The sequence below is a fragment of the Phyllobates terribilis genome, unplaced genomic scaffold, assembly GCF_046119375.1.
Source record: "Phyllobates terribilis strain yellow unplaced genomic scaffold, ASM4611937v1 Scaffold_9__5_contigs__length_417890890, whole genome shotgun sequence".
NCBI classification, from domain to species: Eukaryota; Metazoa; Chordata; class Amphibia; order Anura; family Dendrobatidae; genus Phyllobates; species Phyllobates terribilis.
Window position 1 is genome coordinate 386,984,183 of NW_027362769.1, and position 22,026 is coordinate 387,006,208.

Below are 22,026 nucleotides of genomic sequence, written 5' to 3' on the forward strand. Positions count from 1 at the left end.
GATTGGCTGCAGCGCTGTTTACATGTCATCAGCACTGCAGACAACACAAAGTGGGTTAGCGACAAAGATCCAGCGCTGGGCCTGGGAAGAGTCATACTCATTTTTTTTTTTTTTATAACTAGCGCAGCTTATAGCAGAAAGTTTTGAAGGCAATTTGTCAGTAGGATCCACACTCCTAAGCCATCCAAATGGGCATATAGGTAATGGAAAGCTGAATAAAGTGATACCTTGATATCTGTGATATTCCAGCGAAATGCAAGCTTTTCTTATATGTAAATGAGCTGTTAAGATCTATGGGTGTGGCATAGATCTCCCCTAGAATTGCCTTATTACTGGCCCTCTGTTCAGGGCTTCATTCACACTGTTTCAGTTCAGCTGGTTTTGTAAAATAGCCAAGGCGAGGATCAGTGAAAGAGCAGCATGCCCTCAGAAGCGCTTGTTTTGGAAGACTTACCCTCTTTATTATTAGATTCATCTTGTTATTTCACAAGGGCTTTTCAAGACCCCTTTTAATTATATGTAGTGACCTCTTTTGATCATTTTCTTCCTCTTTTATTTATCATACAGCTTTTAAATCTCAATAAATACAATAAAAAGTTGTGATGGTGTAAATATGCCGTAAACTTATTGCAGCCAGGCTAGACAAGACGCACCAATACATGAAACCTGTCCACAGTTTTTCCTACAGTGATGAGTTCAGCTCCGCTGTTGTGCTCCGTACTGTTCGTCCGCTTTCTGATTAATACTTTATTACGTTTTGTTATATTGTCCATGGATGATAATGTAAATCTTCATGTGCACAGATCCAGGTTGTTACATTAATAATACAATGTAGAGGAATAACAGGCTACACACGATCTATCACTGTGCTTATATCTGAAGTTCCCTGTCTTTTATTATAATGCTGATGTGTCTCAAGAGGGTGCGGCCATTCATCCTGTGTTGTCAGTTCTGGAAGATGAAGGACTAAGATCCAGGAGCATATAGAGGGTGACTGTCACATCTCTGTGATCACACTCTCATCGAATGCCCGGAAACCCCAGTCCTGATACGTTCGAGACCAGTGGTTCTTCTTTGGTTCTGTGAAAAATAATACAAACACATTTATATCAGTCTGTGATTAGTTTTTTTTTCTTATATAGTAACTATGTTAATAACCAGTGCCCCTTGTAAGAAACACAGATGGGGAAAAAAACAGGATGTCCTCTCTGGTTAACCTCTGCCCACTTTAAAGGGATTCTATCCGTAGGATCAACCATCCTAAGCTGTCTGTATTGGCTTGCAGGTCATAGGAAGCTGAATAAAATAATAACTTAATAACTTCGATATCTGCAATGTGATACCTTATTCCAGAAAAATCCACCTTTTTCTTTTATGTAAATGAGTAATTAAGATTTATGGACCGGACCTAGATCTCCCCGATAATCTGCTGCCAGAGATTATTTTAAATGAAAGGGGGAGTTACCAGTGTAAGATGTAGATCAGGAGAGCAGGGCTGTGAGAAAACTGCTGCTTCAAGTGTGTTTGTAATGAGACAAAGTTCAACTCTGCTGTACTGTGTTACACATAATCAGGCACAACTCTGCAGCTGAGCTGACGGCACTACGAGAGGACAACTGCTGCTGCAGATGTGGTTATAATGACACAAAGTTCAACTCTGCTGTACTATGTTAGTTATAATCAGGCACAACTCTGCAGCAGAGCTGACAGCACTACGAGAGGACAACTGCTGCTGCAGATGTGGTTATAATGACACAAAGTTCAACTCTGCTGTACTATGTTAGTTATAATCAGGCACAGCTCTGCAGCAGAGCTGACAGCTCTATGAGAATACAACTACAGCTGCAGATGTGTTTGTAATGAGACTGTTCAGCTTTGCTGTACTGTGTTAATTACGTATCTCACATTGTTAACGCTTCCTGTCATTTAAATTAAGCTCTAGAGGCAGATTCTCAAGGAGGGAGGGAGAAAGAAAGAAAGGAAAAGAAAGAAAAAAAGTAAGGAAAGAGAGAGCAAAAAAGACAAGATAAAGAGTCAAAGAAAAATAAAAAATAAAGAAAAGGAAAAGAGAGAGAAAAAGTAGAAAATAAAGAGAAGAGAAAGAAGAGAAAAAGAAATAAAAAAGAGAAAAAGGAGAAAAAATAAAGAAAGGTAGAGGAAAAGAAAGAAAAAATGTAGAAAAAAAAAGAGAGAAAAAGAAAATGAGGAAAGAAAATAAAAGAGCAAGACAGAAGAGAGAAAAGAAAGAGAAAAAGTAGAAAAAAAAATCCAGGAAAGAAATAAAATAAAGGAGAAAAAGAAGAAAGAAACAAAGAAAGACAAATAGAAAAAGAGTTTTCTAAAGTGTCTTATTTTCCACCACCGGATAAATAGGCAGTGTGAATTTACCCTTACATTTCCATGTTACCATCTTTGGTGTACAGAATACATATTTAATGCTTGCCGTACACTTGCACTGTCAGTAGAACCCTTTTGGGCTGTCAGCTGTTCCTCCTGACACAACCATGGAAGAAGAGAATAGGAGGTAAGGATAGGGAAAACCATAAGGAATGTTTAAATACAGAATGGATCTTTTTTTTTTTCTTAACATTTTACATCAGGGCAGTATAAAAATAGTAATATGGATTTAATATAAAAGCTTAATGGAAATAATCGGTCATTTTTTTGATGAGATATTATCTTCTAGGGAATGTCGTCTTAAAGACGCCTGCGGAATCACTGACTTTTCCAAGACAAAAAGGCTTCAGAAAACCGCTGGCAATTGTTTTCCTGAAGGGTCTTTGCCGGCATCCTTTCAGCCGTCTTTTATGGCGACTCAGCCACCAGCGTCTTTGCGTTGTGCTTTCAAGTATAAAGAGTGGGTGACTTATAAATGAAGCCGCCCGTAGAATGAACGTGTTTCTGCTTTTCACCACTTCGAGGTTTCCAAACCTTAAGGCGACTAAAAGAAAAATCCAAAGACACAACATGTTGCTTTGACATCGCTGTGCATTATATTCATTTTTTTTCCAACATTTTTTAAGGGCGGATTCCAGAGAGAATCCACCTGAAAAAAAGCCGTCGTGTGCACACACCGTACAATGTTCTTTTTTTTTTAGTTTCTTTTTCCTGCCCTTAAGCTTGCTTTATGGAAAAACTAATAAAATCACAGTTACTCATCTTCCGCGGGACCAGTGATGACTCCACCGCTGCTCCCTGTCTCTGTTTACAGGCTGCCGAGGTGACATCACATGGCTACTGCAGCCAGTTACTGGGCTCAGTGGCTCATGCTGTCTACATAGCCGTCAGTGCAGCGGTGGAGACTCCTCACTGGATCTGCCGTGGTTGAGTCAGTCACTGTGATTTTATTCCTGGTTGCATTTGTGCAGTGAGAAGAAACAGGACGTTTTCGTCATCTTACCCAGCCAAACAATTATATATTTATTAGGAAAATCCATCTTCAAGGGAATCTGTCACCAGGTTTTTGCTACGTAATCTGAGAGCAGCATAATGTAGGTACCGAGACCCTGATTCCAGTGATGTGTCACTTACTAGGCTACTTGGGGTAGTTTTGATAAAATCACTGTTGATCAGCAAAAGATTATCACTAGAGGACTAGTAAACCTGCTGCCATGTAATCCTCCATATTCATGAGATCTTTATAACCCCACCCCACTAATGATTGGCAGATTTCTGCCTATGCACAGTGCACACAGAAAGCTGCCAATCTGTATTCAGCATTCAGAGAACTGCTAGATCTGCAGCAGAAAAAACAGGGATGTTATCAAAACTGTAGCACGTAAACTAGTAAGTGACACATCGCTGGAATCAGGGTCTCTGCCTCTACATTACTGTGCTCTGAAATTGACTAAAAAATTGGTAACAGATTCCTTTTAAGTGAAAGAATAATAGATAAAAGGAGGTAGCTTCATACAATGAGACTTGTATATTATTATATGTATCTACTTGTGCATTTCCACTTTTTTCAAAGTGGTATTCATCTAATATCCCAGCACCAGGAATCCTGCATTCCACAGGGACTCCAGTTCTTGAAATTTTACTGATTTGATGCCTGAAAGTTATTTAAGATGTTAAATGGAATCTGACAATAGGATCAACCCTCTTAAGACATCCATATGGACATGTAGGTCATAGAAAATTGAATAAAATGATACCTTGATATCTGTGATACGATGTCTTATTCCAGAGTAATTCACATTTTTCCTAATATGTAAATGAGCTGTTAAGATCTATGGGCTGGATATAGATCTCCCAGAAAATCGGCCTCCAGTGCTTAATGTAAATGACAGGGTGTTACCAGTGTGAGACATGTAATGACTGACAGTCTGCTTTCCTTATCTACATGTCTCACACTGGTAACTCCTCCTTTCATTTACAATAATCTCTGGAGGAAGAGTCTCCGGGAGATCTGTGTCCCTCCCATAGGTCTTAACAGCTCATTTACATATAAAGTAGGGATTTCTCTGGAATAAAACATCCGATTTCGGACATCAAGGAGTCATTTTATTCAACTTTCTATGGCCGGAATGCCCATATAGACGGCTTAGGAGGGGTTGACCCTACTGACAGATTCTCTCTTATACAATTATAGTATTTCCAAAGAATTTAAGAAAAAATTGTATGCAGGAACCCGGCTGATACAGATGATTGGGCTCGTGCTGAAACTGATAGCAGTGGAGAGAGAGCCAATTCCAGCAGTTTAACCCAGTCGATGTCACAAAGAAGTATAACATGTTAGCCGGGGGTCTCGTGATTTATTTCCCCGATACGTGAACTTTCGTTCTCTTCTAGATTCGTCTCTTGCCTCCTGTTCTACTCGTTTTGTGTTTTGCACCGAAAACTAGAAATAGACATTGGAAACTGTTCTTGTCTATAGTAAAAAATATGGATTATTGTCTGTGATAAATGAGGTAGCTGCTTTACCCCGGCCTGCTATAAACCTACCGGGGTCTCCAGAGGGGTGCCAACGTCATCCTCTCCACCCCTACAAACCTGTGTGGAATTCCCAAGTTACTTGCTGATTATTTTAGCAGAACTATGTCTGTAACTATTTCTCAGATGCAGACCATGGCTTTTTTGGAGTTTCCTTTTGAGGGACCCTCTTAGCACCTAGCAGTGAATGAAATCACCACTCTTGAGTGGTCGAGGAGCCCTCCTTCTATCCAGTTGTCACTTATGTGAGTGGTAGGGGGGACAAATCGAGTATTTACCAGCTACTTTCAGAGGAGTCGAGCTGCGCTCTGCAAGGATCCTTCCCTCGTTTTCAGAGAATGAAGCTGTGAACACGGCCCCCGATTCCTCACAAGTTGGGCAAAGTGTTAAGAAAGCGCAGATCTGTCCTTGTGATTTATTCTCGGTGACCTGGTAATTGGCATCCAGTTCCTTTGAGATTAATGTCCGCTCTTCGTCCAGGCCCCTCTCCCATGTGACGCTGATGTCCCGAGGTATGTTTCCTTTCATAATGCAGCTAAGGGTTAATTTCTCTCCCTCGTTGCATGTTTCCGGTACACAAATTTCCGATACAGAGTAGAATCCGTAACTATCTGTAGGGGGGTAAGACAATGCAAAGTGAGTAAAAATAGGGTCCATGTATTAAAGGGAGTCTGTCAGCAGGTTTTTGCTATGTTTTCTGATGTAGGGGAAGAGACCCTGATTTCAGCCATGTGTCATTTACTATGCTGTGTTTTGCTGTTTCAATAAAATCAGTGTTTTATCAGCAGAAGATTCTCACTACAGGACTAGGTGTCTCATGCCTCCTAGTCCAACCCCGCCACCAGCACTGATTAGCAGGTTTCTATCACTACACAGTTAAGAAACACTTCACGAGTAATACAATAAACATGCAGATCTCAATATTTATATACCGATATATTGTGGTTAGTACCCATTTACATACAAAGACTAGTCTCCATTGTATTTTTACCGTGCATGTGTGGATTATGTATAGCAGTGACCTATTGGGAAATATGCATAAATCTCCAGAAGAAAAGAACCCACCAAAGGTCAATAGTAAAGGTGCAATAAATAGAGATTTTATTAATCAATAGTGAATGGACATGGGTGGGACCAACAAACAAAAAAGTGAGCACATAATCCGGGTAGCTAGCAAATACTCACAAATAGGTATGTTTATAAATAGAAAATCCAATTAAAATATATCAATAGATGACTGTACGATATCAAAAAGTCAAATAAGATACAGATAAAATAGACCTAGAAATAGCCCAAGAATCAAGGTAAAAGGAGAGACATGGAGAAGTTATGATGAAAGTGCACATGCATGTTATCAAAAGAGTTAAATTATAATTATAGGTAAATTACCAATGGGTAAGCATTTGAAACTCGTGTAAGAAAGTGTCTCAATGCTGAAATGACAGACAGGTGGAGTTGAATAAATCAGTACATTTTATGTATGAGATAGATCCAGTCTCTACTGCATGTGAGGCTATTATATGTCATCCATATAAGTATATGGTCTCAATGAATGGATAAAGAACATACCTGTATGAGGGTCAGCCCAGATGCTACTAGGATGCACCCACCCCGACGTGCGTTTCGCCAGTTTGTTGGTCCCACCCATGTCCATTCACTATTGATTAATAAAACCTCTATTTATTGCACCTTTACTATTGACCTTTTGTCAGTTCTTTTCTTCTGGTGATTTATCACTACACAGTGTACACAGAAATCTGCCAATCAGTGGTGTGGACGGAGTTATTCAGAGAAATCCGCCAATCAGAAGTGTGGGCGGGGTTATACACAGCTCAGCATTCACAGCTCTGCTAGATCTGCAGCAGAGAAAACTGAATATATTACAACTACTTCACCCAGTAAAATAATTGACATAATTGGAATCAGGGTCTCTGTCCCTACATCATGCTGTTGTCAGATTACATCTGACACATTCCCTTTTATACTTCACTGAAAACACTGACACATGGGTTAGGGAAGTTTACACATTGATTTAACTGATGAAATACAGCCAAAAGCAAATGCTGTCAGTAAGATGATTTTGATGTGTTTGGACTTGTGTTAGGGGGGCTTCCTGTAGCAGAGGTCTCCACAGTAAAATCCACATAGACAAATACTTACCGAGGACAATTCCAAAGTATTTCTTCTCCTGCAGAATCTTGCCAGCTCTCATAAAGCGACAGATGAACTCAGCCTGGTCATGGCGCTGCTTGTGCACCTGGAAGCTCAGGATGGAGCACAGCGAGTGGCGTATTCCACCCACAAATTTACTCTTGACGATATTCCAGCATGTGTAGGAATCCTGTTCCTGCAGCTCTTTGTAGTCCCCAGCCGGGTACAGCGACCCTTTCTCTTTTATTTCAATCTCCTTGTCCCCTTGTCGGATCAGCCACACCGCACTTATGCTTTTTGGGTATCGGCCTGCAATACTACACTTCAGAGTAGCAATGCTGCCTTCTGTCCAGTCTTTGCAAACCGAGATGTCAGTCACTGGAAAGACACAAGATTCAGTGCAGAAAATTAGCGCACGGTACAATTGGAGCATGTGATGACAGTGTTGTCCTGATTGTTGAGTTTTGACAAATTTAAATTAGCATGCATTTCTCTTCGCAATTTTCCTTGTATTTCTAACCTCTACATTGAGCTCCTATTGCTTTGTACTTTGTCTCTGGCAAATATTTTCCTGTGTTTTTCTGCAGCTCTCCCCCCTCAGGACATGATGCTCTTTCTTTTATTTAAATGGAATTTGTCACCAATTTTTTGCTACCTTATCTGAGAGCAGCATAATGTGGGGGCAGAAACTCTAGCAATGTGTCACTTAATTTTACTGGGTGAAGCAGTTGTGATAAAATTAGTTTCCCTGCTGTAGATCTAGCAGAGCTTAGAATACTTACCACTTTATAACCACGCCCACATCATTAACCCCGCCCACACCACTGGCAGCTTTCTGTGTATAACTCCGCCCACACCACTGATTGGCTGCTTTCTGTGTAGAACTCTGCCCACACCACTGATTGGCAGCTTTCTGTGTAGAACTCTGCCCACACCACTGATTGTCAGCTTTCTGTGTAGAACTCTGCCCACACCACTGGCAGCTTTCTGTGTATAACTCTGCCCACACCACTGATTGGCAGCTTTCTGTGTAGAACTCTGCCCACACCACTGATTGTCAGCTTTCTGTGTAGAACTCTGCCCACACCACTGGCAGCTTTCTGTGTATAACTCTGCCCACACCACTGATTGGCAGCTTTCTGTGTATAACTCCGCCCACACCACTGATTGGCCGCTTTCTGTGTATAACCCCGCCCACACCTCTGGCAGTTTTCTGTGTACATTGACAACTGCTAATCAGTGGTGGAGACATGGTTGGACTATGAAGCAAAAAACAACTAATCCTGTGGTAATAATCTGCTGATAAAACACTGATTTTATTGAAACAACAGCACAAAGCCTAATAAGTGACACATCGCTGGAATCAGGGTCTCTGACTCTACATCATTCTGTTCTCAGATTACATAGCAAGAACCTGCTGTCGTATTCCTTGGAATAAACATTGATAAACATTGTCCTCTTTATCGGGAGGAATAAAGTTAATTTCTTCCTGGCAGAGGAACTTAAGTGCAGGCGGTGGGCAGGTTCAGAACACTATTAACCTGCGGATTAACCCCATATCTCCAGGCTAATAGGGTTTTTGTTCAGGTGACATGTTCCCTTTAGGGGAAAGTTTAAACATACAAATTTTTTAGTGTGGATTTTGCCACGGATCCATAACAAATCGGCATCAGTTTTATCAATGTTTTGGGAATCTAACAAACCATTGAATGGTCACTATCATTTCACCAAACTTTGCATAACTTGTAGTTCCTGTGAATATATAACTATGTAATATTCCGTATCTTATCAAAGAAATATGCTTCTTTCATCACTTATCAGCTACTCCTTCCTCATGTCCGGAATTAATTATTTTCACTGAAGAACAGCTAACTCCATTTAGGTCAAAACAAGGGGGTCTGAAAACTCACTAAAGCGCCAGATTACTGCTGGCCATAGAAGTCTATGGAGAGGAAGGCGCAGAGAGAGTGAGTGAGACAGAGATGGGACTGCCGCTTTTTAGCCACTCAAATGCTTGACTCACAGCTACACTGCTCAGTAGTGCTGCATAACTCACAGCTACACTGCTCAGTAGTGCTGCATAACTCACAGCTACACTGCTCAGTAGTGCTGCATAACTCACAGCTACACTGCTCAGTAGTGCTGCATAATTTCCACCATGCTGCTGTCTGTCTTCTGCATAGAAGCAAGAGAGCCGGATCCCTAATACATCTGTGTGCTGCCCTATGGGACACACCATAGTTAGTCTCCATATGGTCTAATTCACCATATGTAGATAAGTAAATTTAGCTGCAAATTCCATGTTGTATTTTTAATCCAGTTTTAGATGTATCTTACCTTGTTTGCAGAAAATCTGAATTCCTGCTAACAGTAAGAAGCCGCAAATCGCTGAAATCCACAACGCTTTTGGTACATAAGCATCAACTGCAAGAAGAGACACTTAGTTAGTAACTTAATATAAAGAATTAACTAATGTTGACTGGATTTTATGATTTTTTAATCTGGTAAATTGTTCATGGTAGAATATCTTCATCTACTGTTATTAAACTATTGAAAACTCACCCAGAAACTTGAGCCTTTCTGTTGTACCCTCTCGGATCGTAGAATGATGGACGCTGCAAGTGTAATCAACGTTGCTGTCAGTATAGGTCACATTGGTCCGGTACATGGCCTCTAGGGAATAAGTGCCATTAGAATTTCTCCATTTCTTGATCTTGCAACCCAAGAGCTCTCCACCTTTCTTCATGGAGAGGTTCAGATCATCAGGATAAAAGCCTGACACCAGACAGACCAAGGATGAATTCTTCTGACCATTGCTTGAGAGGTAGAAGAAGACATCTGGCTGAACTGCGAAAGGGCAGAGATAAAGGTTAGGTTTGCAAGTAAAACATTTGACTAGAAACGCTTTAATATAGAATTAAGCCTTCAAAATGAATTGCTGCTCTCAAGTTTCCTAATATTGACAGCCTTGCATTTTTAGATCAGTTGCAGACGAATTTTGGAAAGTATTTTGCTACTGCTAAAACCAAAGGTGGATCCAAAAGACAGAAGACGTGAAAATAATTCAATGATATTTTTCTCTCTTTTTTTCTGGTTTTGGCTTGCCATTTCTGACGGAAAATACTAACCGACATACTGAAGAGGACTTAAAAAGGACCTTTTAACCAAATTTTTCATGTTGACCTGGACACAGGAGAAAACTTTATTTTTATTCTCTCCGTTGCAGAGATATTGCCAATCAAAATATTGTCCTTGTGAGTTTTTTTTTGCTTTACATAATTTTCTGACTTTATCCTGTGATTACTCCGATACTATTCGGTTTCAGGGAGAAAAATGGAGAAATACGTAACAAAGGGTTGGGGGTCTTACCTCCGAAGGTAAGCTGAAATGTTTTCTTCAGCGGAGGAAATATTTTTGGCACAACTTCACAGGAGTAATGAGCCTTGTCGTCCCCAAGGACCGGAGTAAAGCAGAAGGAACTTTGCACTTTAAAGCCGTGAGTGTCATTGCCTTCTACCCGCTGTGGGGCGGAGGTGCTGAGAACCGCTCCATCTCTCATCCACTTGAACGTAACTTCAGGAGATGACAGGTTATTTGCTGAACACTGCAACTCATTAGACTTGTTCATAACGACTGTGGTTCCTTCAAGGCTTATGTGACGAAATTCTGGAAAGAAGATAACATGTAGATTATAAAGGAATAATGATATATGGCAATATGTATGATCTTATTATTTAGACTGTGACTGCCCCTCAAATAAGATTTCTAGAATGATCTCTCATAATGTAGTTATTTAGTACATAAATAGAAAATTGATATTGTAATGTTTGGCAAGGTTTTATGTATTCATATTTTATTGATTTGCACAAAAAGTTAACTTCTATCTTTTAATTGCATGAAGAAAACTGCATAGTTGAGTGTCTCCTTCAGCCTCCTCCTAACCCTTAGTGCAAATTGACACACATATACATTAGCGCTGGGGTCACCGTGTCAGGAGCTGAGCCCCCTTCACACCCAGTAGATGCCGGCTATGTTACATAACTGACTTCTGTCTCTTAACAGCAGTGCCTGGAGTTGACCGTTGATTGCTGCTGTTAACCATTTAGATGCTGCTGTCAATCTGTTATCTCGTTTAATGGAGTGGTTACCGAAGCACTCGCTTCTCATTTTCCCCCACGATGTGGTCTAGGAACACCAGTAGGTTATCATGGCAGCAGGCATCCTGCTGAAGGCTTCGGTCCCTGCCATCTTGTTACTCCTGTGAATGGCAGACTGTGACTTAAACGTTATATTGCTCTGTTGTATTGCAGTATAGTGTATATGCGATCAGACGATTACAGGTTCCAATTCCCTTAGGGGAATTAGAAAATAAAGTCAAAAATAAAAGTTTTTAAAACCAGGCAACCAGCTGTTAATTAATATCTCAAGAACGGCTGCAAACGTTAATAGGCAGTAAATTGCAAAGTGATTGTAACAATCCCATAATGTCCATCTCAAAAGATGAGAATAACCCTTTTCTGGACATCTGCTGTACATGACAAGCAGCAGGTCCACCGTGCACCGAGATCTAGCTGCAAGACCTGCCAATCATTATCTGGCAAACACTTATAAGAAGGACACAGGACCAAGAAAGCTCTATCTATCTATATCTATCTATATCTATCTATCTATCTATCTATCTATCTATCTATCTCTCTATCTGTCTATCTATTATCTATCTATCTATCTATCTATTATCTATCTATCTCTCTGTCTATCTATTATCTATCTATCTATCTATTATCTATCTATCATCTATCTATTATCTATCTATCATCTATCTATCTATCTATTATCTATCATCTATCTATCATCTATCTATCTATTATCTATCTATCATCTATCTATTATCTATCTATCTCTATCTGTCTATCTATCTATCTATTATCTATCTATCTATCTATCTGTATCTATCTATCTATCTATCTATCTAATCTTGTTGAGCTAAAGTTTTATATAATTTTGACATAATGAAAGCATTTTTTGTGTAATTTGGAGTATCACACTTGATGGAGTGAGAACATGAAGTACGGTAATTATCCACCCTGTACTCCTCTTTGGTCAGACCTCATCTGGATACTGTGTCCAGTTCTGGGCGCCAGATTTTAAAAAATACATCGACAAGCTGGAACAAGTTCAGAGATGAGCTACCAGGATGGTGAGCGGACTGCAAACTATGTCCTATCAGGAACGGTTAAAGGATCTGGGAATTTTTATCTTGCAAAAAAGAAGGTTAAGAGGAGACTTAAAGGGGTATTCCCATCTCCAAGATGCTATCCCAATATGTAGTAGGTGTAATAATAATAATATTAGCAAATACCTACAATTAGAAATGTAGTATAGTATTTTTGATTCGCTATCTCTCTTTCCTCATGTGCAGGCATCGCAGGACCTTAGGTAGCCACGGTTACGACCACTAGCAACTAGCTAACTAACTGTGACTTTATCAGTGGACGTAACCATGGATACCTAAGGTCCTGCGATGCCTGTGTAGCACCCTGAGGATTCGGCTGCTACAGGAGTATTGCACCTCAACCCAGAGGTGTGATATTCCACTCCCGGGTAAGGATGGAGTGTGGAACTGAGCTCGGTAGGCTGCATGCACTACACACATCCCATTTCCGGGGAACAGGCCGACGGTACTCCCACTTAGAAATGTGCAGGTACGACCGAGTCTGTTCCTGGCTGGAGTGGGAGGGGGGTGGTACATCCCATGTAGTGTAGGGGCAGATAGGGGGAGCAGCCTGGGTAAAGATAGGAGCTCATTGGGTGCTGGTCACCTGAGCTCACACATAGAGGGTGTATATAAGGTGGGCACCAACTAAGATCAGGGTCAGATGCAGAGGATCAGATGCAGAGAGTCAGTCAGCTGCAGAGAACAAGTCAGGAGCAGAGGAGAGGAGAAAGACAAAGACCCAGAGTGAGAGAGGAGAAAAGAGAGAGACCCAGAGCACAGAAGAGAAGGACTCTGAGATCCCAACTCAAAGCACCGGGTGAAGAGTCGGCATCAGGGTACCGGAACCCAAGCTGGTGGGGGTAAAAACATTCCCCAGCCAGAGACCGGAGACCGTGGGCAGCGTCTGCCACGGTCACCCATCACATCCACCCCGAAGGCACACCACATGAAGGGTCAGGGAACCCAGGGCCAAGGGTGTCCCAACAGAAGGCCCGAGGGAGCTGGACCTAGGTGGATTACTGGTGGGGACGGCCAGAGAACGGGACAGAAAGAGAGCTCAGGGCCACGCTCCGGACTTGTTTGGGGGTTGGCTGGATCCAGGACCTGGTGGACGCAGCACGGCTCGGGTGGTCACTAGCAGCTGGAGTGACCAGTACAACATCTGCAGTAAGTAAACACCCTTAACTGCACAACCCGACTCTGTCTTCACTGCCGTCTGCACTACACCACCACAACCCCCATCCTCTGCGCCTGTCCCCTCTGAGGCTATACCCCTCCCGTTGGGGGTTATCCCACCAAGCTGCGCACCCACCATCAGCCTCAGCGGACCCTGCTGCAGCGGCGGCCACAGTGACCGCATCTCAACGGGTGGCGTAGTCGACACAAAAGAACTCTTAATAACATCTGTAGGACTGCCACATAACACTGAGCTTGACGCCCTGGGCACGGGCCGGGTCACAGCCGCTCGGAGACTACAAACCCCCCCCCATCTGATCCGGTGCCGGGTATTCCCCTCAAAAAGGAATATGTCCCAGGGGGCGCGTCAACTTTGGCGTAGTCGGCAGGATTACGTGCCCGCAACACCCGGGTACTGCGTGCCTGAAGAAAAGTGCAAGTTTACCTCAGAAAGAAGTCTCCCGCCGGTTCCGGAGGGTCCACGCCATCGGACTCCATCACCAGTCGTTTCCTGCCGATTGTCCGCCATTTCCAACTTGTTCCCGCCATCTGCAGAGTTTCCCGCCACTGGGCGACGCTTCCCGCCAAAACCGCAGATTTCCCGCCTTGGAAGAGCAGCGGACGCCATTATGGGCGTGCCAAAGGAGGGCAAGAGGCCACCTCCCATCGTGGGCCAGGACAGAAAATGGCGCCAAAAGTGGAAACCGCCCCCACCAACAGAGACTGTGATGCTGGAGGTGTCTGTCAGCGTGAAAGAACTACCCCTGGAGCTGACAGTCACCGAGTTGCCCCGGGACCGCCCTCGAAGTGGGAGGGGACGAAAGGAGAGAACAAAGATGGGTGCCGCCTGGAGCAGTCTGGAGCGAGCGCACCCGGAGACAAGAAGTCTGGAGAGGAGTAGCAGAGAAGCTCACCCGGAGATGTCCAGAGAGCAGAGCAGCACCGGCCCGCTGGCCAGGAGCCTGCTGGAAGAAGAGCAGAGCAGCACCGACCCGTTGGTCAGGAGCCTGCTGGACACCACGACCCCACTAGGCCTAGTGGAGGTCCTTGCACAGCTCCCCCGAGACCGGGAGTGTGCGCAGACTGCCCTGGAGGGCCTCGCACGGAGGATGGCCCGGGTACAGCGCGAGATATTGGCGGAATGGAGCCGGGAGATGGCCCAGCAAGCTGAAACCAAGACGCAAGCTGAAACCAAGACCCGGAGCACGCCAGCCGAGATGAGGAAGGAGACCGCCTCTGAGGATGGCGCGGGAGGACCCAAGGCCGGAGACGGCGCCGAGGAGGGAGCCGAACGCATGGAGGCAGGTAAAGGGGACGCCTATACCCCAAGCCGTGACACCGCTTACCTGCCCCAGCTCCCCGTCGCAGAGCCCGAAAGTCCCCCTGCTGTGCCCGAAAACGCCATGTCACCGACGCAGACTAGGCCCCAACCGGAAGCCGCCGCCGCGACCCCTGTGACGTCACACGCCTCGACCCCGAGCGTGACCAAGCAGGAAGTACCACCAGCCTGGTCGCAGGGCCTAGAATTCCCGGGCGCCGCAACACCAACAGCGCCCCCTACCTCTGCGGAGCCTCCGGCCTGGTCGCAAGGCCAGGTAGCCCAGGGCGCCGCCGTATTAACGGTGCCCTTCACCTTCCAGGTGCCCCAGGCCTGGCCGCAAGGCCTGGGCAACCCGGGCGCCATCACCACCGCGCCCGCACCCGTAAAACCAAGGGTGCCGCGTCTGGGAGAGGACTTGTTTGCCCAGCACACATGGCCGGACGGGCAGCCTTTCATCTGGCCCCAGAAGTATTACGAACTGGAGCACCAGAGGAGGGTTGGGGCCATGTGTGCACCCCTGATTCCGGCTCCGAAGCCCGTAATAAGGATCTCGCCCCCGCTAGCGGAAGCGCAGTTTGAGTGGGACCCCACCGGAGAAGATCTAATGGGGTTCACTCAGGAAACCAGGGCAGCTGCAGCGGAGCGTGCTGAGTGCTGCCGACAGCAGCTCGAGGAGTTTACGAGGGAGCGGAGAGAGAGGCGGGTCCGGGAACAACAAGCCCAGATAAGGAGCGCGGAGCAGAAGAGCCGGGCCAGGAGAGACCCCCGTGCAGCGCATTGTCCCCGCACCATCGGGACAGTGATCAAGTTCAACCAGCAGCATGGGTGGGGCTTCATTAGAGACAACAACACCCCCGGCGACGTCTTTGTCACGCGCAGAGACGTGGAGTCTCATCTGCCGGAGGGGCACAGAGGTCGTGACCTCTACATCGGAGACGAGGTCACCTTTACCCGGCACAAGTGTGCCAAGGGACCTTATGCCCTCCACGTACACCGCCTGACGGAGGAGGAGTTGCGGTGCGAGGAGGAGGAGCAAGAGGACCCGGACGGGTCTGAAGTTACCACCAGCTATAAGCAAAGAGCAGGAGGAGGACGCCGTTGTTAAGTACAGCGAAGCAGGTGCTGTAAATAAGTTACCCAATCGGGGTATAAAGAAACTGAAACTGTTGATATATATATATATAGTCCCCGTTGGGACCAGCTGAGTGAACTGTTTACCCGTTAACCCCTTAATCCCACAGGCTGAGGACTGTGAGCAGCCATTCCCTTCCCTCTACCTGGCCGAGGACTGAGAGCGGCCAACTTCCCCTGTATATAGTTGCGCTTCCTAAAGCGCCCCCTACCGGTTTTATAGGAAAACCAGTTTTTCTAAGAGACTGTCGCACTTTACCCGGACACACGTTGCACAGTGTCCGGAGGAGGAACCTGAAACAAGAGACGACGAGAATGTTTATATGAAAAGTTTTATATATATAATGTTTTATATGTTTTATTATGTTTATATGAAAAAAAAAAAAAAAATTGTATGTTTTGGTGTTATTTATGTCTTACAGCCCGAGGACGTGCTGTGATTTACCAGGGGGGAATGTAGCACCCTGAGGATTCGGCTGCTACAGGAGTATTGCACCTCAACCCAGAGGTGTGATATTCCACTCCCGGGTAAGGATGGAGTGTGGAACTGAGCTCGGTAGGCTGCATGCACTACACACATCCCATTTCCGGGGAACAGGCCGACGGTACTCCCACTTAGAAATGTGCAGGTACGACCGAGTCTGTTCCTGGCTGGAGTGGGAGGGGGGTGGTACATCCCATGTAGTGTAGGGGCAGATAGGGGGAGCAGCCTGGGTAAAGATAGGAGCTCATTGGGTGCTGGTCACCTGAGCTCACACATAGAGGGTGTATATAAGGTGGGCACCAACTAAGATCAGGGTCAGATGCAGAGGATCAGATGCAGAGAGTCAGTCAGCTGCAGAGAACAAGTCAGGAGCAGAGGAGAGGAGAAAGACAAAGACCCAGAGTGAGAGAGGAGAAAAGAGAGAGACCCAGAGCACAGAAGAGAAGGACTCTGAGATCCCAACTCAAAGCACCGGGTGAAGAGTCGGCATCAGGGTACCGGAACCCAAGCTGGTGGGGGTAAAAACATTCCCCAGCCAGAGACCGGAGACCGTGGGCAGCGTCTGCCACGGTCACCCATCACATCCACCCCGAAGGCACACCACATGAAGGGTCAGGGAACCCAGGGCCAAGGGTGTCCCAACAGAAGGCCCGAGGGAGCTGGACCTAGGTGGATTACTGGTGGGGACGGCCAGAGAACGGGACAGAAAGAGAGCTCAGGGCCACGCTCCGGACTTGTTTGGGGGTTGGCTGGATCCAGGACCTGGTGGACGCAGCACGGCTCGGGTGGTCACTAGCAGCTGGAGTGACCAGTACAACATCTGCAGTAAGTAAACACCCTTAACTGCACAACCCGACTCTGTCTTCACTGCCGTCTGCACTACACCACCACAACCCCCATCCTCTGCGCCTGTCCCCTCTGAGGCTATACCCCTCCCGTTGGGGGTTATCCCACCAAGCTGCGCACCCACCATCAGCCTCAGCGGACCCTGCTGCAGCGGCGGCCACAGTGACCGCATCTCAACGGGTGGCGTAGTCGACACAAAAGAACTCTTAATAACATCTGTAGGACTGCCACATAACACTGAGCTTGACGCCCTGGGCACGGGCCGGGTCACAGCCGCTCGGAGACTACAAACCCCCCCCCCATCTGATCCGGTGCCGGGTATTCCCCTCAAAAAGGAATATGTCCCAGGGGGCGCGTCATGAGCTACCAGGATGGTGAGCGGACTGCAAACTATGTCCTATCAGGAACGGTTAAAGGATCTGGGAATTTTTATCTTGCAAAAAAGAAGGTTAAGAGGAGACTTAAAGGGGTATTCCCATCTCCAAGATGCTATCCCAATATGTAGTAGGTGTAATAATAATAATATTAGCAAATACCTACAATTAGAAATGTAGTATAGTATTTTTGATTCGCTATCTCTCTTTCCTCATGTGCAGGCATCGCAGGACCTTAGGTAGCCACGGTTACGACCACTAGCAACTAGCTAACTAACTGTGACTTTATCAGTGGACGTAACCATGGATACCTAAGGTCCTGCGATGCCTGCACATGAGGAAAGAGAGATAGCGAATCAGAAAAACTATACTACATTTCTAATTGTAGGTATTTGCTAATATTACTATTATTACACCTACTACATATTGGGATAGGATCTTGGAGATGGGAATACTCCTTTAAGCTGTCTACAAATATCCGAAGGACTGTCACAGTGTAGAGGGATCATCCTTATTCTCATTTGCACATGGAAACACGAGAAGCAATGGGATGAAACTGAAAGGGAGAAGATACAGAATAGATATCAGAAAAAACTTTTTGACAGTGAGGAGATCAATGAGTGGAACAGATGGCCACGAGAGGTGGTGAGGTCTCCTTCAATGGAAGTCTTCACACATCTGTCTGAGATGGTTTAGTGAATCCTTCCAACTCTAACACTCTATGATTCTATGGTGGGACACTTACCACTAACAATCAGATTGACAGCGTGTGTCACCTGCTCCAATCCCAGTCGGATACTACAGGAATATAGACCGGCGTCGTCCTGCGTGACCACAGGTAGAGATAGTGATGCGTCTCCCTTTGCCAGCTGTTCTTCGGAGATGTGTGCACCAGGTCTGAAAGCAGTGATTGTGTCCACGTATGATAACACTTTTTTTCCGTCATGCTTCCAAAACACGTGCACTTGCGCAGGATCCACTGGGGTCACACCCAAAGAAAACATACATTGCAAGACCGCCGTGGTCCCGGGTTCAGACGTAATGGGAGCATTGGAGGTGGTGACCTGTAACTGAGCACCTGTGAGACACAGACCGTTATAGACGATTACAAACTGTTACAAAGCAGCGATATTGTATCAATCACTCTGGTAAATTAGGATCTTAATGCAGAACAATAGAGTTTGGGGGAAAGTAGCCAGAACATCCGACAGTCAGGGACATAGACATCACCAGTGGATGTAGTGATTGTGCTGCAATATTATAATATCATCTCATGTGGGGGACTTCAGTGCATACGGCCAGACTGCTGTTATAGGGGGGCTTCAGACTACACATCCAGACTGCTATTATAGGGGGGCTTCAGGTTACACATCCAGACTGCTGCCATAGGGGGCTCCAGATTACACATCCAGACTGCTATTATAGGGGGGCTCCAGACTACACATTGAGACTGCTGTTATAGGGGGGCTTCAGGTTACACATCTAGACTGCTGTTATAGGGGGCTTCAGGTTACACATCCAGACTGCTATTATAGGGTCATTGAATGAAAAAGCAGAACACGGCAATTCCGTAGTTTGTGCACAAGTAGGATACTGTCCCATAAACTATATTTAAAAACTTAGCACTCAAACGTGAATCCTAAGGATGAGAATTTATTGTGAAAAAATCCAGAAAATACGAGACGTTTGGGTCTGTAATTCGGAAAATACGAGACGTTTGGTCTGTAATTTGACCTTCATCAGTCTGCAGCTGGATTACAGAATGAATGCGTATTCAGCGCTGGGAATAGCCATTAAATATCCATCGCTATGCAGGAGAAGGTTTTCCCTTCTGTCTGGGGATCCCATGGATGCACCAATGTCAGTGGAAAATGCTCAATAAAAAAATGATCGATTGTGAATGTTCCTCAGAGGTTCCCATTAAGGCTTGTTGTGTTTGAATATATAAAAAAAATATTACAAATAATGTCAAATAAAATACACCTATTTTGAGTTAACATTACCACAAGTAAAATGAGAATCAAAACAACTTTTCAGTAATACCGTATAGTTAGAAACTGTCGTATGTGACACAAAAACAGCTGCATAAATAGAAAAGTGAGGGAGGTTACACCACCATGTGCATTGCCTTAGAGTATTTGCTTTTTTAGAACCAGAATAACTGCACATCTGACTGATGCCGTCCGTCTCCCATAGCCTCGTGTCCTAAAAGAATGATTAGCTTTAATGTATACCCGTTTTACTGGTTGACTGCGATGATAGGCTTTCATGTTGAAAACGTATAAAGTTTACCCCTTAAAGAGGTTGCCTGGGAAAACTTAAATTTTCAACAGTGGTTTGGAATAGGCATTCAAAGCGGCAGTAGGACCACTGAGACCTGTGATTGGCTGCCACGGTCAGGTGTCTCCAGCAGCGTGTCATTGCTGATGTCACCGATGACATGCTGCTGCTGCTGCTGATGTCACAGTTTTTTGTAATATTTAATGTGAATTGTACATGGCATGACAAATTTATCATGTGAATACGGCCTAAGAAAGGTGCAATATTGTTCTATATTAGGGAATACAATGATTTCACTCATATTCCCATCTCCAAGATCCTATCCCAATAAGTATTAGAGGTAATTCTAATAATATTAGCAAATACCTCCAATTAGAAAGATAGTATAGTTCTTCTAATTAGCTATGTCGCTTACCCCACGTGCAGGGCATTGCAGTAGTTTTGGTATCCATGGTTACTACCACTCATATAGTGACAGTTTGCTGTTATAGCATGGATAACCATGGATACCTGACCTACTGGAATGCCCTACACATGGGTAAGCGACGTAGCAAATTAGAAGAACTATACTTTATTTCTTATTTGAGGTATTTTCTAAAATTATTATTATTACCAGGGTTGTGAAATCATAGTCGTAGAGTCCGAGTCGGTTTCCGTTTTGGTGGAGTCGGTATAAAATGGACCGACTCCGACTCCTAAAATATATAATAAATTGGGTACAGTAGTTCAATGCAGTTTGTGGGGAATATTTTTTTCATAAGAATTTGAGAAAGTTATGAAATGTCCTATAAATGTCTGTCCTATTCCTGATCTAAAGGTCTAGACTTTTAGCTGAGATGAATCTGTGCTACAGTAAATTTATCACTTACACATGAGCCGCGTATGAGGGAGTCGGAGTCGGTGTCATGGAAATTGAAGATTCGGAGTCGAAGGTCTGGCTTACCGACTCCACAGCCCTGATTATTACGCCAATTACATCATGGGATAGCATCTTGGAGATGGGAATACCCCTTTAAAATAACAGACCTAATAGGAGTTGTGGTAGATCCACACTAGCCATGATGATATAATATCACATTTTCATGCGTGTATGGTAGTAGCCGTTTGTGGTAAGAATATGTTGCAGGATTTTCCGTGCCTGAATGTCTGTGCGGAGCGTCTGAATGGTGCCGACTCTGCACAACGTGCATGGATTTCTGCAAATCCCATTCATACGAGTGATACATTTAATGAGAGAGAAGCCCAGTAACACACCATGATACCAGCACTGGGATAGTACGCAGCGTCACGTCTGGAGACACAGGTGTATGGTATATACAGACCTGTTCAGGATGAACCCGATGAATGTGGAACAAGAACCTACAGACTATATGGATGTCATCTTAAGATGTTGCATTGTGTGATCTCAGGATGTAAAATGCTGCAGATGCTCCACCGTCCACACGCGACAAGGGCAAATGCTGTAATAGAGATCTGCAGAATGGATGTTATCCCCATTAAAGCCATACTCACAGGCAGCTGTCACCAGGAGCAGCAGGATCAGGAGCAGGGAGGACATGGTCACAGAAAATAAAGGAAAGGAGCAGGGCCTCGCAGATGTACTACAAACCATTGTCAGTCACATCACAACCAGTTACACCGCCGTGTCTCCTCCTACTGGGGCTGTGAGACCTCATATGAGTGGTACAGGAATGCAAGCCCCCATGTAAGAGACATGCTTACTGCAGCCATAATGAGGATGGATGAAGGCAGCAGGCTGCATGATCTGGGGGTGGATGGGACTGCTCAGGGACTTGTGTAGCTGTGAGCGAGAACGCTGCGCTGTGCAAATGGAACACTGAATGTTAGACATGAGCAATTCGGTTTGCCGTGCCCTGGTCCGGCATTCAATCCTTTTCTCCTTGGCAGCCGGTCTTTACTTTCGTGCCCAGCATCCTTGGTGCCACTCACGTTTACAAGGTGTCATGACGTCACAACATTGTGGCACCTAGTAAGCGCCAGAGGTGCCCAGGATGCCAGTCACAGAAGTGAAGAGCGACCGCCACGGAGAACTGGACTAGGGCTGCTCGAATGGAATTCCTAATCCCAATGCTATATATACATTATTATTATTATT

At 44.9% G+C, this 22,026-nt stretch overlaps 1 protein-coding gene across 1 annotated transcript; it reads right to left on the bottom strand.

The window, feature by feature from the left end:
• Positions 1-519: 519 nt before the first annotated feature.
• LOC141162483 (uncharacterized) lies at positions 520-21,740 on the bottom strand. Its single transcript, XM_073648650.1, has 8 exons — positions 21,423-21,740; positions 18,376-18,708; positions 10,453-10,749; positions 9,646-9,930; positions 9,421-9,507; positions 7,093-7,461; positions 5,211-5,543; positions 520-1,080 (listed from the first exon to the last, which is right to left on the bottom strand). The coding sequence occupies exons 1-8, from the start codon at positions 21,520-21,522 to the stop codon at positions 998-1,000; spliced, it is 1,887 nt and encodes a 628-aa protein (XP_073504751.1). The 5' UTR covers positions 21,523-21,740; the 3' UTR covers positions 520-997.
• Between the last annotated feature and the right edge of the window lie 286 nt (positions 21,741-22,026).

Excerpts from the sequence above, each read along its gene's own strand:
- LOC141162483 (XM_073648650.1), bottom strand. The coding sequence starts at position 21,522 with ATGGTTTGTAGTACATCTGCGAGGCCCTGCTCCTTTCCTTTATTTTCT. Across the intron at positions 18,709-21,422 it reads GCTCCTGGTGACAGCTGCCT|GTGCTCAGTTACAGGTCACC; the intron begins GTGAGTATGGCT and ends TGTGTCTCACAG. Across the intron at positions 10,750-18,375 it reads TGTCAATCTGATTGTTAGTG|AATTTCGTCACATAAGCCTT; the intron begins GTAAGTGTCCCA and ends TCTTCTTTCCAG.